Genomic DNA, 18,631 nt, shown 5'->3' with positions numbered 1-18,631 from the left:
TCACTCGATCGCCAACCAGAATTTTGTTCGTCTCGCTCAATGGAGATCGGATGGCCGGCGAAGGCAAACTGGGTGGCGCCGGAAGTCTCAGTACTGGTGTCAATGGCGAGCCCGCGGAAGCCTAGGTTACTGGCTCGTTGCTTAATCGACTAATTTGGCGACTGCGATAGCGGTTTTGAAAGCCGCGGCGATCTCCTTGTTAGCAGAATGTCCTAAATTCTCTTCCAGCTCTCTTCCCAAAGATGAAATTCATACAGAGACAAGATCTTGATTGCGTTGACTTGAGCTCGATAGAGGTGGATGTAGGGTAGGTAAGAATGCAAAATCTAACCAGGGATGACTTCCCAAGTTTCGCTCTATCTGACTTATTCCAGTGAGCTGGGTTCCAGCTGCCTAACGCGGTAGTTCTCGCTCGTAGTTGACGCATATTCGTCTCAAAAGACACGCATTGAAGACTTGTTTTATTCGGTGCGTCTGTGTGATCTATCCAACTTCAAGTCTGTCAGAGAAATTCGCTTGTCTAGAAAGAGGTCCGCGGCGGTGCAGGGAGGTCTCTTTGAGAAATATTGATTGATTCAGAGATCATACGAATAATGCGCGTCGAGCATTGAATGAAGGGAGAGAGAGAGTGAGAGTAGGAAACCTGATAGATGCGGATACAAGGAGGCAATTCGTCGAGGTTATACCATCGATACTAGAAAGATAAGTTTGTTTGTTGTTTGAATAGGTGTATCTTATAACATTCGTCTATCGGGCTTCTGTTTTCTTGTTTGTTGGTTTAGTTTGTTACCTTGTTGCCTGACTGACATTCTGACTTGTCGTTTCTGCTGTGAGCAATGCGTTTTATTGCAAAACGATGAGAGAACGAGGAAAAGGTGTGAGCAAGAATCGGCATAGATGATCCTTGAATAACACCTCCGTCCAATTAGGCACTTGGCTTCTAACTGGGGTTTTGTCTTGTTTGTCATTCTGTTTGTTTGTTTTTCTTCCCTCTTGTTGGTCTCCACGTCTGTTCATTCTGCTTGCTCGCTCGCTCGCCTGCGTGCCGCTCGTCGACCCACCTAACACACCATGGGCGGGAATCCCAACATAAGAGTTCCTTCGTTCAGGGTGGGCAATAGTGCCCGGTACAATTTTCGGATAGGAGTCCTCGAGGTGGAAGCGTGTCTGGCTGGATTGCCAGCCGACGGGCTGGTGGATGGACGACGGAGCGAGCGAGCGAGCGAATAAGCGCACGGACGAGAAGTCAATTACACGTGGAGGAACAATTTGCATCCATTTTCCCATGCAGCACTTTCCTCGTCATCATCATCATCATAGTTATATGCTGGTCTCGTGGAGTTTCGAAGGACCACCGTTTGGGGGCGTCTGACTCCCATCGGCGGGTTCGGTGAGCAAGTGATATCCTTGTGACAGAGGTGACATTACAGGACCTCCTCGGTCCGACGCAGACGATATCGAACTCGAAGAGCCCGAACTGGCGATCGATTGCGGCGACTGCGGGGACGAGATGCCAGTTTGGGCCGCGCCAGTGGTGGCAGGGGGCGACCGCGGTGCCATATGGTTCAAGCGGCCATTATTGTTCATGGCTACATTACTGTTGCAATTGTTGTTGTTGCTGCTGCTATTGCAATTATTGTTGTTGTTGTTATTGATGTTATTGTTGTTGCTAAGGCCAGCGGTGTGACGAACTGGTGGCAACGGAGGAACTTTACTATGAGCACTTGTCGTCGTAGCAGCTGCTGCGATAGAACTTGCGGGGGGCATCGCCTGTTCGACGGGTCTGTAGCCTGTCGGATAGATGACAGCCATTGGTGACTGCAATGTTGGGCTTGTCAGCGGCGAGCTGGCTTTGTCAACAAACGTCTTCGAAGCGGCGGTATGAGGCGGTGAAGTGCTTGCGCGGGACGACGCGTGTTCGTCCTGATCAGCAATAGAACTCAGCTGCTTGGGATGAGAACGGGAACTTCGGATACTGTGGAGGGAGTGGACGCTGTGTACACTACGTTTGTCTTCCATGTCTTCAAGGGTGCTTTTGAAAGCCCTCACAACTCGAAGCTGTCGTGAACGAGATCAGAGTTAGTCTCTTGTCGGTGAATGCTACTTCAATGAACCTTGTGAACTCTTCCTCTTTGCTTTTTCTTGCCTAAAAAAAACTACTGTTCCGCAGGATCAAGTCAATCAATCAATCAATCAATGACCCTCCCATTCATCATTGCTTGATCATTCGCCGAGTCATTCATTCATTGTCGGAGTCATTTGCCAATCATGAGCAATCCCCAATGCATGGATCATTTCGCTAGGCACATTCACTTCAAAAGCCTCTCGACTCCGCTAAACAGCTATGCGCTCTGCCAACAGCTTTGCTTCGACTAGCCTCTGAAAGCCGTAGCCCGCAAAAAATCTGCGAAAATCTCCAAAATATGCGAGAGAGAAAACTTTCAAAAAACAAAAGAAGAACAATCAGAACGAGACTGGGTTCACCGAGTCGATGGAGGAGTTGATTCCGATGAAGGGAACAAGTAGCCGAATTTCGGAAGGGAACTCGGCGATTTGGTGGAGGAATCAGGGGAGAGGTAGCAAACTCCGGAAGGAACTCGACGATGTGATAGAGGAATCGAAGGAGGCACGTGACGTAGGAAAATAGAGCGACTGAGAGGTGAGGAAACGAAATGGGCGAGGGGGAAGTGGATTGGGAAGATCGGGTTGAGTAGCGACCGCGACCGAATTCTCCAATTGTTGGTTTCTGTCTTTTTATGGCTCCCTCCGAGTGATTCGGTTATGGCAAAGGTGGGGAGAGTTCGCGGGCCAACTGAGTGCGCTCTCTTTGGAACCGGACGCCGACGAAGAAATACTGCCCGGCAGGGAGAGATTCACGGACCCTCCCCGCATGCCGCCCCGTCCGAACGGGGACTGATGCCGCTGGAGATTCGTGTGAGATTCTACTCACTGAATGATTCGAGGAGCCGGGCCGGAGTTCCGGTGACATTATCGACCCGGTAGCTGATCGATACACCAATGGATTCTCGATGAAGGATTCCGAACGGGTCAAATGGCCGGAGCTCGGCACATCTCAAGTCGAAAGGGATCAATCCTCAATCTCTGAGCTCTTGGAAATATTCCGAGCGTCACAGTCTCGTTCTCGCTGACCCTAGGGAATATCGCTAGAGAACATCTCTTAGGGAGAGACGAACTCATTGAAGGCGATGGACGCACCAGCAGGTGGTGCTCTCTGCGCGAGGAGACTGACGCGAAGCGCCACCTCAGGATACACGCAACTATTCCTCGGGAAACCGTCTGCGCGCTACAGAGGACTTCCGACGGGAATCGTGCCTCCCTAGATCCAGGGAATATCCGCACAATCCGGGAAGAGGTCAAGGATGCAAATCAGCACAAGAATGCATGCCTCGGAAATTCCGTGGCGAATTCAGAATATTCTGAGAAATTTCTTTCCAAGGCCTCAACCATGCATCCGGCTCGAATTTCAGGGCTCGGTTCCCCATACGAGAACGCCTCTGGGTAGCGAGCACTTGACCAAGACCGGGCTCTGGGAGGGATTAAGTCGACGGAGCAGGACCACACACGTAGTAGGAACACCACACATCGAAACAACCACCTGAACATTTGGTACGGCAACATTTATTTGATCAGGTTATCAATGACGAACAACATGAACGACAGCTAGGAACCCGTCCGCATACCTACTCAAGGAAGAGGAACGAGCCAATAACCTTTGTGACCCAGAGTAGAACGCAGTTAAGGAAACGACACCGGATTGAGTGTAAGGTCGGAAGGCGGTGATCTTGCTAAACAGGAACTACTAGAGTTACACCCTCAAACCATATGATACAGGTTGTCTGGATTGTTTTCTTATGATAGGTTCTGATGTCCCCGTCGCGTCGACTTCTCGACTTCTGTCAATTCCCCTTGGCGATATCTAGAGTCGAATGGCCGAGGAGGTGATGGAGTCGGCGTCAGCAAAGGGAATTGACTCCTGGCGTCAGAACGATGACTGCGATTTCCCTATAGATCCGAGCGAGCCTCTGGAACCGTGCTCTCCTGGGCAGATGGCGGGATTCGAGCCCTTGGAGGAAAAAACGTTTCAACGCTTACCGGCGGACCTGTGGTTCTTCCGATCGTCTTGCTCCGGAATCACAACCGATTGGGATATCCAGCGAATTGGACATGTTGAAACACGTCAAGAAAAGGAAAATGCCACGAGCAGTTAGCAAGATCACACCGTTCGAGTGAGTTCAACGCTTCACGGTTAGATGATGGATGTTCACTCCGATGATCGCGACCGCTAGGAAGCTTGAACGCTCCAAGTCAGAACTGACAATGAACAGAGGAATGGAGTTGTGGGGGGATCGAGCTGTCCCATATGTTTCCGGAAAGTGAGATGGATACTCATACGGGAACAGAGACCGTGCTCAAACGCCTAGTCCAGTCATACTTGATGCACGTCCTGAACAAACAAACCCAATGACCAGAGCGAGCGGACGTAGACAAACGCTACACAGACTTAGGCACGGGAGATCATAGCTCACACGGAAGCCGCATTCACGCTTCTCCCCGGTATATTCCCGAGACGCATAATCGACTCGTGGACACTTCAATGTTCGGAGGGACGGCCGATAATGTCCGAAGTCGGACCAAGAGAAAGAGTAAGCGGCGGAGTTTGTGGATGATTCGGGGACTCAAATTGGAGCCTAGGGAGAGCTCCGTGTAGGATATTGCGGCATGAACAATAGTGTGGTGTTCCAGAGTGGCATCGGCCCTGGGAAGCCGGTGCATATCACTGATAGCTCACGAGCTTAGCTGCGAAAACTACCATATTGAATGAGCCAGGCACAGGAATGAGGTTTATCACAGACTCGACTTGGTTGCGTTATGGTTCATGGAGTAACGTGGAAGAGCTTTGGGAGGACCCGGGGCATATCTTCGTACAAACACCCAGTCTCACATAGAGAGCATCCCACAGGATTCAGGGAGGGGGAAACACAACATAGATAATCCAGGACTTTATGCGCGAGCCGGCTGATTCATATCAGAAGGTATCATCTCCTAGATGCACAGTAATCCACGGTGAATGACAGTGTACATTTCCGCTAGATGTCAAGTTTCCTACTCGCGGTCGTTTCCTGAGCTCCGTGTTCCGAGCGCGAGAATGGACGAAAGTGTGTATCGGTCGATCATGCACGCACGACATCAAGTATCGCGTTCCTATCAACGATCGGTCATGATATCAACGGAGGCAAGAGAAAGGTTTCACAGCCACAATAAGAAGATGAGAGGGCAGGGGGAGGGAGGGTTAGCTCCAGAATGAGAGGTCGGGGTGGAAAAGCACTAGCAGAAGAGACGGAACGTCCGCAGATGTTAAGGAGATCAACTCACAGAGCGGGCTTTAGTAGAAGAGCAACGAACGGACTGACGGAAGCGGAAGTAGATTACAGAGGACAAAACGAGGAAAGAAGAATGCTCGTCATCGTCGTAGCAGCAGGAGAAGTAGTAGAGTAGTAGTAGGAGAAGTGGCAGTAGAACAGCGGTGGCAGCGGCAGATGACGACGTCGTAGAAGTCGTTGTTGCGGTAGCTGACGCACTCAGATTCGGATAGGGTCTGATACCGAGCCTTCTATGTGTGCCTTCATGATGGCATGCGCGAATTAGAGCAAATCATCGTCAGTCAGTCAGTCACTTCATTGTCGGTCAGTGAGTGCAACCATCGAACAATCAATCAGATCAATCAAGAGGTCACAACGACAACAACAACAACGGAGGAGAGAACATCGAATACGTTATTCATTTAATTAATTAGTGTGAACGATATCGTTGGGGCGGAGAAACGACAATGTCTTGAGAGACGACCATCGTGGGGAACCGCTCTGATCAGGGAGGATGTGTAAGTCCTCGGAGCAATGAGACCAGCAACTGATTTGATTCTACTCAGCCATCTTTGCCAGCGATTTACATATTGCCGAGGCGACGATAAAGAGTGATCCCGCAGTGCTTGTTTCTGATCAATGTGCAATCGATTCATCTGATCTACTGAGCAGTCATCACTCATCCTGTCGGTCAGTCGATCCATCACTCGAAGTCCATGAAATCAATCACGCTAGACCAGCTCTACTCCACACGTCCGTCCCCACGAGCAAGCATCTTCACTATAGCCACCAGAGTAACAGAAACCCGTTTGCTATTTTTCCTTCCACCGATGCAGGGATCGCGGCGAATTCCACTCAGAATCTTCGTCGTCGTCATCATCACCAACATCCTCATCGCTAGCAGCACCTCAGAACGGTATCCCAGGTGCTCGAATTTGTGGAGCGGCTCAATCATCAACGCGCCAAGGCGGGCATGTGGGGTGTCCGAGTATGGACAGACAACGAGGAATCATTCCTGAGATTGTTTTTCAAGTCCGGGAGATCCCTGTCTTCTCCGATTCATCCCGGACTGATGACGGCTCCAACCGTCGGAAACCTAACTTCTTCTCCGATCTATAATCATCTTAACCAGCCAGCAATCGATCCCAGGGCAGAACTGGGCCTCGAATCGATAGGCGATCAGTGCCGACGATCTCGTTATAAAGTATCAGCTCAACGTCCCATCCCTCCCAAGGTCAGTGGTCAACAATCGGGCAATCGGGCAATCGCGTCTTTCTTTCATCGCGCCGTTCGTTCTAGAGGAGCGACAGCATCTGACAGTCGCGGATGTCGGGCTTGTGATGCGAGTAATTCTCTCTCGAATCGTCAAGTCAATCTTTCGGTCTGAGTCGTTGTCATTGTCGTGAAAGGTACCAACAATCGGGATAGCTCAATAATTAGTTGGTAATAGTTCTGGGAGCGATAGTGGTACTTGGAAGTCGATTGATTGTGCTCGTCGACACAATGCAGAGTTAAAGATAAGACGAAAACATTCCCGAATCGTGGAAGGACAGGGACTAGACAGTGAGTGGGGAAGACAAACTGGAAGCTAAGAGGTTTCCGATCATCATAATCATCATCACCACCAGCAGCAACATGATGATCACCGTCATCATCATCGACATGATTATTAATGGATCACTGAATGAATAGACCAATGAATCAAATCAAAAACAAAACCAGCCTGGTGGACTCTGGCTCGCAAACGAAAACTCAGCGTCCCGACGTCTACGAGGAAGCGTCACCGCCACCATATATTCGCCAGAAGCGCCACCGAGGACGGGACGAAACACGTCATTGAAAAATCGACGAAAAACTTTTAGCATTTTTTGCGGGCACTTCCACTGATCAGTTTAGGTTTCCTCTTCTTTTGTTCGGTTTCTGTGCAGCGAAACTAAACTAAATGTGCAGTGGGACATCGAATCAGATCGGGATCATCATTTCCAGTTAGAGAGTAGAGATTCGAAACTTGGCTTGATTGATTAGTAATGTGGATCGATAGAGTTCACACGGATTCACAGCTGGAGATGGACACTGCATGGGTGAACGAGTGAAAATCGTGGCCACACTACGAGCCAAGGGGTGTACCGGCCGGCCCAACGATCGACCAACCCACAGACAACGGATCAGCCAATCAATCAATTAGTTAGAGTGTTGCTGGGAGTCAATCAATCAATCCATCAATCAATCAATCGATCTGTAGTTCGACGATCTGCCGATCAATCAATCGGATTGTTCGGACCAATGGATCGTTTCGTCAGTTGATGCCTCGGGCCTCAAAGAGTTATACCGTCGTTCGCGTGGGTGCACGAGAGAGTGTGAGAGATGCACGCACGATGGACACGGCCGGTACTCTGGAGTCATCTGCACGCGCCTAAGTAGTAGCTTCGTCTTCGGGAGGAGGGAGACCAAAGCGAAACCAAATAATCCACATACCTGAGTTTGGAGACGGGTGAGTCCTCGAATCCAAAGGATCTGTCCAGTCCGCTTGACATCCTGAGAAAGGGATCCGGAAGAACCATCTTCCACGAGGGACGAATGGGCGTGTTCTTCCACCGGGCCAGAGCCCCATGTGAAAGTCTATAAAAAAATATACATTAGTCTCGATCGGATGCGGCCGCGGCAACTGTCTATCCGAACCGGCAAAGCCGTAGAAGTAGCAACTGAGAACCTATAAGATCCACTAAGGAAACGATAGACTGATCTTCAGATCATTCCTTAACCCGGAGACAAGGCCTTCGAGGGTTAAAGCGCTAGAACTCAAAAAGAGTACGTTTTCGATAGAATTGGGCTCGCTGCTGCTGCTGCTGCAGACAGACTGCACTGTTCAAGATAACAACAAGAAGCTTGCTCATGGCAGAGTTTAATGTAACAGAGATGTCTTACAGCCGCATCTAGAACGAGTTTAGAAGTTTAGATTTCTGCGCAAACTCTCCGCGGATTATTAGCGAGCAGAAAGACAGGGGCAAAGAAGTGGCGGCTGACGGAACGAGGTGGTGCTTTCGATCGTCGGCTCGATTGAACTAGAACCGTCTGCTTACTACTGCGCGATGATAAACTCAATCCACTTAGCTACAAGAGTCATCATGAAGGTTTAATAAGCCACTAGTCTATCGGGTCAAGGCGACCTTGATTAAATTAACGAGATGAACGACAATCACCACATTATGTGGTGCTGGATGACGATAGATCGAGAGATAGGAACGGGAAACTCAATCCAAGTAACGCAGACGTCATTTGAAAACGAAGAAATAATAAAAACCCAACACAACGAATCTTATAGATTCTCCGTTGGTTTGTCATTGCGATTCGGAATCATCAATCAAACAACCTATGGTAATGACTAGGATCGAGTATAACTGCCATTGCTTGCACTCCCGCCGAGACGAATCCGATCCAGTTCAATCCGTCGTCGTCAATGATGAGGTAATCGACTTGACACAAGTTCACGCTTGACCGGTCGGAGGATTTCTTGTGTCGTTCGGATGAATGAGCAGTTGCTCAATCGATCTCGAAAAGTTCTCGAATCTGAGCGTACGCTCATCACAATAGGAAAGAGACTATCCGAGGTCTCAAGGTCGTGTTCGGTGGTATTTCCTTCCGGCACCGAGATCTTGACGAAATCGGGAGATTTCCTCCTCGCTTCTTCGAGCGCAGGATTCAATTACGGGTAGCTCGTGGCTCGCGAATCATCCGACTATGCTTTACGACAGAGTTCGATCGGCAAGTGCAAGGTACGCAGAAGTTTCCCATACTTCCAAATTAGGCAGTAACGAAATTGGGTGGGAAACTCCGAGCCGAGAACGGACAGCAGGAAGTGATCATGAGCCCCGTCTCCGAGCATCGGAAAATAATAAATGAAGGTTTCGAAAGAGAGCGGGGGCGAAAGATCAAAACAACGGTGGATTCCCGGATTATCGTACACTCGGACCAGGGGAAGGAACTGAAAGTTTAGCGAAGACTGAAGTCGATGGAGCGATGAATAAATGCGAGAATGATTGAGCGGTTCTCTCGTCGCCTCTTGCACATTCGCATCGGCACTCGAAGCATTCTTCATTCATTAATCATACACACGATCGATGGTGTCCTTTACGCGTTCCATGTCCCGCATAGCCTTCAGAGACCCTGTTGTGGATCGATCGATCAATCGATCGACCCACCTGTCGATCAATCGAATCACCAGTCGAACAGGCCAATGAGACCGAGGCTGTTCTTGTTTATCGACTCATAGATGGGATATTCGATTAATCTACCACTGATCAGTCGATCATATGGCGAATGGATAAAATAATTCAATCATTCATTCAACCGCTAATATAGCCAGCGGCAGCGCTAGTAAATCAGCATCATCATCAGAACAATAAAAATGGGAGCATCTGTCCGAGTCAGCCTCTACATCTCAAAATCTAAATCTCAGTCAATCAATCAGTCAGTCAGCCAGTCAGTCAATCAATCAATCAATCAATCGATCGGTCGACCAGCCAGTCAATCAATCGACCGGCCGACCAGCCCGCTAGCCGGCTGCACGATTAGGCTTCCTATTTCGAGAGGGAGATCTAAAGGCAGCGATCATTGCCAAATGGTCAATCAACCAACCATTGATCAACCAGCTTGTGTAATGCACAAAATCGCGGCATGATTCACCATATCTTCAACTGACCACGCTCGGGAATCGGTAGTTCACTGCTTTCAGACGGTCGCTGTCCTTGCTTTCACAGGTCTCTCGATGAGTTTTCTTCGCTCGGAAGGAGTGATGCCTGCGATCCGGATTCCGGCCTGCTGCCGGAGACCGTCTGATCATAAAGTTGCCCTCCATGATGTCTCTGTTCGTCTGAATGTCTCGCAACGATCGCGGCACCTGCCTCGAATGAGACCGAAGACTCGACGGCCGTGGCCCGATGACGGATCACGAGAGTTCGCAACAGGAACAAGATTTCCGTGCGCTCGATCGGGTCTCGTTGATCGGTAGCATAGGTGAAGCATCATCTATCCCCCGTTTGAGTTGATTCAGTCGAACGATTAGGTCGAATGATGGACCAGAGTTTCTTTCCCTAGTCATCATCGTCTTCATCCTCTCGGCCATCGACGGTCGGATGGCCATTCCGGAGCTCGTGAGGCTCGTTTCTCCCCGGCAGGGCTCCGCTCGGCAGCACGAAACGACGACGTGCGGTCTCACTGATTACAACGCACTCTGACTTGTGTCTCGAAGCTTTGACGGGGACTTCACTATCAACTGATCTTCTCTTGATCTTTGATTGACGCCTCTGTCATTACCCGGTGTGTCTGCAATCGCAGAATCTCTCACCACAGTCCGCAGAATTCGAAAAACGAAACCCTAAGACTCTTTGAAAAAACTGTGCGAGTTACTCAAAAAAGTGAACCCGTTTCCCGGTAGCAGGTATGTGAAAGAGTAACTGAACTGATTCTCAGTATTGACTGGGACTTTGTATAGTTGGCTTACACAACGGTCGCTTCAGGAGTCTGCAAAAGAAGATCGTCTTCGCATTGACTTCTTTTCTCTAGGCAACTACTGCAGCGTCGAAGCCACAGAGGGCCGAAGAATATCGATCTCTTTCACTGCTGCGGCTGCTTCCGCTGTCGTCGCTACAGCTTGTTCCCACATCCTGTCCGATGAGTCTCATTCACTACGGGACTACCGTCATTGAGCTCCGTGATTCCCGCTCGATAAGTACCAAGAGTCAAAGTTCGCAGGACGCTCTGAGCCGCCCCGGATTCTCGCTGAACCGCCAAAGCAACTACCCGCCCCCACCCCCTACCCACGACATACATTCTTGTGCGTAGCGAGTGTGGCTGAGAATGGTGACGCAAACGCTCACTTTCATTCCCATGAGCCAGGCCAGCGATTCGTGAATCTCCACACGCTCGGACACACAGACAGGATATCTCTAGTTCCGGTTGCGGATCAATATTAAGCCGTGAATCATCTGACTACTAGTGCCGAGTTCGGCTCGTACATAGAAGTGTGACAACGTTGGGGCAGACTACCGTGAGAACTCACCTTAGGAATTCGTTTCGTTGGGATACAGGTGATGAATTGTCCCCACACGAGGGTACCACATCCGAAGAAGATGCACCACAGCCATTGACTGAGAGAGAGTTCTTTCGTTTGGAAGAACACGCTTCCGTATTGGATAATAAAAAACTGGGCGATCGCCGTAATTATCAGTATACAGTAGAAGATCGGGTTGGTGAATAGGCCCTCGAAAATGTTCCGTTCTCCGTGGATTTTCCGAGCGTTGATCTCGTTGAAAAGCGTCATCATGACGAACGTATTGAAGATCATTGTGAAGTGCTCGGATACTCGAGTGCCCATGCCGTTTTCGAAGCCGAATATATTTGGCCCGAAGAAGAGCAGCATGAAAATCACGAACAGTTGGTAGATTGCGTGGCCGAGGATGTTTTTCATCATTGTTCGCGAAATCAGAGGCTTGGTTCGACCGTAGGGTTTTCTCAACAGTAACGACGGTGTCGGCAGCTCGGTAGCGAGAGCCAGCGAGGCAAGAGTGTCCATGATGAGGTTGACCCAGAGCATCTGTACGGCTTTGAGGGGACTGTCTTCGATTGCGCACGCACCCGTGAACGCAACGATGACGGCGACTGTGTTCACAGTCAGCTGGAACTGTAAGAACTTGGCAATTGAATCGTAAACGTTCCGTCCCCACATGACGGCCTTGACGATCGACGTGAAGTTGTCGTCGGTCAGAATGATATCCGACGCTTCTTTTGCGACGTCAGTGCCGGCGATGCCCATGGCGAAGCCGACATCGGCCTTCTTCAGCGCGGGTCCGTCGTTGGTCCCGTCTCCCGTTACTGCGACCACTTCCCGATTATCGCTGATCTTGCTGTCGATTATCCCTTTGACGAGGTTGTATTTGTCGGTCGGAGACGATCGTGCCAACACGCGCAGTCGGGGCCACACTTTGTCGATGAGATGCTGCTGAATGTCGCCGTTGGCGTCTCGAATTCTTCGATTGAATTCTTTTCCTTCCAACACGAGATAGTCGTCCGTCGGTTTGATGATACCGCACTTCAGGGCGATCGAGCGGGCAGTGTTCACATTGTCTCCGGTCACCATGCGCACAGTTATTCCTGCGCGCTGACACTTTCGAATAGCCTCGGGCACCTGCGGACAAACGGAGATTTAGGTACTTTCGAATAAAACTCGATCGATGGCTCGAGCGGGGGCCCCAAGATCGTCGCTGGCCCCAGGATTTGCGGAGGACGAGAGGTTTCTACTCACTTCTGGGCGGACTGGGTCTTCAATACCGAAAATGGCGACGGCAGTGAGTCCACTAACGATGTCGTCTTCATCGTCCCAGTTTGGCTCTTCGGTGAACAGAATTTGAGAACTATCAGTGCGTTCAACGCTCTCAGGGATGTAATCCTTGTAGCTGAGGCCGATGGTTCGCAGACCGTTGCTGGCCATCGGCTCGATGACTTCGTGTACGAGTCGATCTTGATCTTCAGGACTGAACTTCAATAGCTTGGCATTATTCCCGAGGATCGAGGTGCATTTCTTGAGGACGATTTCCGAAGCACCTTTCGTGTACACTCGGAATCCGCCGTTGGGCAGTCTCACAACGGTGCTCATCGATTTGCGCACCGAGTTGAACGTGTACACTTTGTACAGCTGCTCTTCGGGTAGGTCGTCGCGCACCTTCTGGTAGTCTTTGCCGATATCGTTAACGTATCCTAGAAGAGCACACTCTGTCTTGTTCCCGACCTGCTTCGGCTGCTCTCCCGGCTGCTCCGGTGGTATGATACGTGTTGTATACGCGCTGTTTACTGAAATACCGTTGACGATTTTATCAGCGGCTGCTGCTGGAAGGTCAGAGTACTTCGGAGTGGATTTGTGATGCACGCCTGCGACAAAACTCTGCACGCAGGTCATGCGATTTGTGGTGAGCGTTCCGGTCTTGTCGGAACAAATAGCGGTCGCGTTCCCCATGGTCTCGCAGGCGTCCAAATGACGAACTAGATTGTTGTCTTTCATCATTTTCTTCACCGAGTACGCGAGCGAGAGGGTGACGGCTAGCGGCAAACCCTCTGGTACGGCAACCACAAGAACGGTCACTCCTATGATGAAACAATTCACCATGTGTTGAGTATCACCAGTTGCCCAAGATCTCTGGTGAACGACGAACACCGTGATCAGATGTCGCACTACGAGAATCAGTACCGTCAAAACGGCGATCGCGGAACCTGTAAGCGACAGAGATATTCGGTGATAAGCTCAACGCTCCGAGTTGCTTCAAGGGGTACGAGGTCTATTTCGTACGGAAATCAAACACACTATTCGCACATCGAATTTAATAATAATCAGATTCGCGTGAGAGCACTTACCGACATATCCGATTTGAATCGCGAGCTTGGTAAGTTTCGCTTGGAGAACGGATTTCTCTTTCCGGTGAGCTTCCTCTTCGGAATCTCGCTCACGAACGGGCGAGGTCGCAGCATCCGATCGGTCCGCCATTGGCATGCCGATTTCGGCTTCCTCATCTAAAATCGTACGTACTGCGTTTTTGAAAAACCGCATTGCTTTTACAGGCAGCTCATATGATTGTTGACGAGCGAGTCGACCGAAAACAACACCCGTCGACTCCATCGTACTGTCACATCATGGAGTTATTCCGTCCATCGATCATTGATCAAAGACTGAATTGATGCGCGAATGGGACAGTCGTCCGGAGGAGGGGTGTGCATCGATCGATCACGGCTCAATCAACGAGTCCCCACTCGAGCTGTTTACACAACATTCAGCATGCGAAACGAAATCGAAAAAGGGATGCTCAAGCAAAAGTTTAGTCAGGCAAGCTCTTCAGAGACATTCAGGTGAAGGAGAGACTCGTACGACAGATGGTAGAGAGGAGGCGATATTGTCAAAGATTGACCGGCCCCGACACCGAATCCGATTGAACAACCCCACTGTGTCCGTCACCGTGTGGAAAATGTTGATAATTCGAGTCGTCGTGTGATTCTCGGCGGCTCCGACATATTCCGGGAGTTTATTGAGAATATTGATGGAAAACATTTTTTCCTTCGCATGTCATGAACCGCCGACAGAATGTCGAATGTGACTCAAGCTTGGAGCGAGATCTTCATTTCCACGGCAGAGAGTGAGCGTGTAAAGGAGCCCCACAGTTGGGGCCGAATAGGAAAATGGAAGGAGTTTGTTAGGAGAAAGTTTTGCTTTGCTTCGGCTTCAGAGACAGATCGGACCGGGAGGTCCACGAAGATTTGGACGTGGACAAAATACCGTGGCCTGAAGTCAGCGGAGACAATTCCTGATGATTTTCGCTGTCCGCGGTCTGAGCATTGTGACGCCGTTGGCCAACCGCTGAAATATCCACCGAACTTAACGAGCTGCCACTGTATTCGAGCACTGTTCTTTAAGGAAATTCCCGCGATGTTCATGTTGGTTTTGACGGTGAAACTGTGTACGGAGCTCGCGCGACTCGAGCGATGCTAGACGCATGGGTATCGGACGCAGAGTCGCACTTTCCTGTACCTCCCCCTCTTCAAAGCCATCGATGGGCCTCGAACATGCCGCTTCCCCCATCGTCGCAGAGATCACGATGAAAACTATCGGATGCTCTCTCGTCATGATGCTAATCGAGATGGGTTAGGCAGATCTCATTCCGAAAATCTTCGCTTGACAGCGCTGGGGAGACCCACTCGTTGATCAGCATCAGGTTACCGACAAAAGCAAGCGAGGTCTTGAAATTGCTGCAGTGCTGATTTATGCATCGAATGGAAAGCTTTCCGTGAATGTTCACCAGCGGAAATACGAAAAAAAAAGTTGACTTCGCATACCTCCTCTGACAAGACAAATACCAATCATATGGGCTGGGAACCATCGATGGTAGAATAATTGGGATAAAATGTTGCTGAACGTGAGAATGCGGATGAATGATCGTGAGAAAGAGCACACAATCATCCGATCATAAGGTGATACCAACGAATCGAGCATTGACAACACCAGCGTCGATCAAGACCAGAGAGACAACATCAAGATCAACCAGAACGACAAGTCGCAGAGGACATCGAAATTATTCTGAAGTGAGTTTCTACCTTGGGCAGCCGTTTGCGAACTTGTGTTTGCAGCACGAGGAGGATGCCTGGCTTCTGATTTGTTGAGTAAGATGAGATTATCAACGTACCACAACAGAGAGAGAGAGAAGGGCGGGAAACAGAACCAGTATTACAACTACGACTAGCGATTAGTAATATCTCGATCACTACTATAATTGAACTGATTCGAGTCGTCTCGGTCTTTCTGCGGCGTCTCAGGAAACGATCACAGTCTCTAGATGGCAATCAATCAATGAATAAATCAATCAATCAGCCGGTCGGTCTCTGATAGATTAATCAATGAATCTAAAAACCACTCAGTCAGTCGTTAGAGGAATAAACGGAACGGCACTTCAATAGAACAACCGATTAAACAAGCTATCAAGATCAATCATTCTGAATATCTATTCCGAGGGAATCAAACGAATCCATCAATTGATGGCCGCACCAGCGACGGCGAACAGAGGGAAGCATGCCGCCTTTTGCCGAGGGGAGAAACGCTATCACTACAGCTATCCTGCTCTTATTTAAATCAGGGGGAAAAGACGAGGGAACTAGAGGCGACTCTCTTCCGTCTGCTGGCTCTATGTGGAAGCAGTAAAATGCGATCAAACGAACGGAGATTAATCAAAATAATCAGCTTTTCTCAACCTCGACCGCTGCTACTCCCGAACTAGCGTTGATCCTTTCGGATTTCCTCCCGGGCGCTTACCCTTCTTCTTGGTTTTTTGTCTCCTTCCTTGCCACCCTCGTTGTCGGCAGCTCCGAGGAGCGTGAGGATGATACCCGCTTGAGAATTGACACCGACGGCCGTCACAAGAACTTTTCCTGATCCTTCCATCACATGCGTTCCAGAAAACAGCATTGGGTCAGAGTTTTCACCTTTTTTCACGTGATCGCTCTCGCCTGCGGGCCGGAGAGGATCACAGCGATGCGGTCAAGCAGGGCAATGCGACGGAAGCGGCATGAAAAAAAAAGGGGGAAACGCTTTTAATCCAAAAGGCTTTTCACGGCTCCGCTTCTGAGTTGTCGTCACAAAAGTATGATAGAGAGTGATATGTCGGTCGAGCTCGGGGGGGGGGGAAACCCACCGGTTAAAGTAGACTCATCGATTTTCAAATCATTCGACTGAATGATTATGCCGTCGGCTGGCAGAAGATCTCCATATTTCACTTGGCAAATGTCTCCGACGACGAGTTCTGCCACGCCGATCTGCAGCAATTCGGCTTTGCGTATAACAGCGAACGTGTGTTCCTGCTCAATGCGGTTTTGGAGACCTCGGAACTGTCTCTCTTTGGTGTAATCGTTGAAAGCTGTAACCAGGACAACAATGATAACCGAAACCAGGATCGCGACTCCTTCGATCCAGCTTGCTTCTGAGTCGCTTCCTTCTCCTTCTCCGGGAAAACTTTCTTCTTCCGGCTCTGCAGAGCCTTCTGGATTTATAAATGCCAGCACCAACGAGACAACAGCTGCCACCTGGAAACCACGAATGGAAGGTCTTGAGAACCGATGACCTACGGCATGCCGAGAATGTCGAGAGTTCCGGCGTATTCATCACATGAATTCGTTCGTATACGTCAAGCGAAAGGGAGAGGTTTCAACGTAGAAGGAGAAAGGTGGGCTTTCGCCTCTGAACACACCTGCAGAATGATAAGCGTCATATCTTGCAACGCTTCCCATACCAACTGGGCGAAGGTTTTTGGCGGTTTTGGTGGGATTGAGTTGGCGCCGTAGAACTTTTTGCGTGCGTCAAGGTCTCCTGCGTCACCCGAAAGGCCATCCGTAGGTGACGTGAGGAGTTTTCTGCGGGAGAAGAAAAAATATTTTTGTCCAACTCTACTGTTATCGGCGGAGATATGTTGCCGAAGAGCGAAGAGCACGCTGTGGATGACAAAACGTAATGACGAGAGACTGTGGGAGGAATGAACGACGGGAGCTGTTCGGTACTCACTTGCAGAGTTCTTGCACTCCGCCGTAATCATCGGCGATTCTCTGGATGGCTTCGTGACCACGAGTTTCCATCAACTCGCGGAGCTGTTGGACTGACACAGTGAACTGCGTCATGGTCGGTTCGGTCATTTTTTTTCTTGACTCGACTCAATTGGATTGAATTATATTATCTCGTAGCGGACGAGAATTTCTCTCGCTCCTCCTTGTTCTTCTTCGAAGTCTTCTTCTTCAGCACAATAAAACAAACGATCCTCAAGTGATCTCCAAACAATCATACAGTCAAACAATCAGACTGACAGATCAATCGGTCAGTCTTCCAATGGCAGTCTTGTTAGGGCAGAGCTCCCTTGGTCAGGGATACTATCGAGGAGGAGAACGGAGCAGGAAAGCAGTCGTTGGGCCGTTTTCACGATAGTTAGACGAGAGTCACAGGTTTCGAGCCCTTCGCTTCGCCTTCAACCATCGACGACAACCTCGTAGACCACTTTGCCTGCAACTAAAAGAGGAAATTCCCGTCAGAACGTTATCGTACCGTCTCGAGCTTCGTCATGGAAGCGTCCCTAGTCCGATTAAATATTTCTACAGTCTCAGAACTCAGGAGGTCGTCCCGGATCTCGAAAGATCCGCAGATGCCGGAAAACACGGAGCGGTTTCCTTGATTGAACCACCTATGAGCACATGGCCCCGATGTCACAACGCCACCGGCGTTCTCCGTGAGCGCCCGCTCAATCGTCGAGGCTCAGCGCTGCCTTCGTGTTGAGCTCATCAGCGGAAGACGTGTATCGTTGCTCCCCCGCTCACTGGCGTTCGCGGAGAGAGATGTTCCCGTCCTTCATCTCCGATACAGGATAGGAAGATAACGATTATGTTCGGACCTCGATCCGAGAGAGAGATTTAACGAGCTCGAAGCAAACTCCAATTACCTTCGGAGAGGATAGCAGGCACAAATCAGACGGCGGAGAACAAAAATCTCCGCAAGGAGAATCGAATAATCGCTATTTCTGAATTCCAGTATCTATGTAGCTCCACATCAAAGTCTTCCTGATGAGGTCGGAATGAGAACTTCCCTTGCCTCCGGGACACTTCGCATGAGGATTCCCTGAAATCACGATCGAGGACGACCGACAAGCCGAGTTCGACGAATGCTCTCGAAACCACGGGTTTTG

General features: G+C 49.8%; 1 protein-coding gene across 1 annotated transcript; it reads right to left on the bottom strand.

Moving 5' to 3' along the window:
* Window positions 1–1,320: 1,320 nt before the first annotated feature.
* Window positions 1,321–17,579, bottom strand: PMCA (plasma membrane calcium-transporting ATPase 3). Its single transcript, XM_029110666.1, has 10 exons — window positions 17,467–17,579; window positions 17,156–17,318; window positions 16,604–16,991; window positions 16,221–16,418; window positions 14,698–14,778; window positions 13,785–13,940; window positions 12,682–13,643; window positions 11,440–12,564; window positions 7,857–8,000; window positions 1,321–2,058 (listed from the first exon to the last, which is right to left on the bottom strand). Exons 1-10 carry the CDS (start codon window positions 17,577–17,579, stop codon window positions 1,321–1,323), a joined length of 4,068 nt encoding a protein of 1,355 aa, XP_028966499.1.
* Window positions 17,580–18,631: the final 1,052 nt, after the last annotated feature.

The sequence above is a fragment of the Galendromus occidentalis genome, unplaced genomic scaffold (genome assembly GCF_000255335.2).
Source record: "Galendromus occidentalis unplaced genomic scaffold, Mocc_1.1 scf7180000076951, whole genome shotgun sequence".
Lineage (NCBI taxonomy): Eukaryota > Metazoa > Arthropoda > Arachnida > Mesostigmata > Phytoseiidae > Galendromus > Galendromus occidentalis.
The sequence above is the reverse complement of the archived record's forward strand: the minus strand, read 5'-3'. Positions and strand labels throughout refer to the sequence as shown.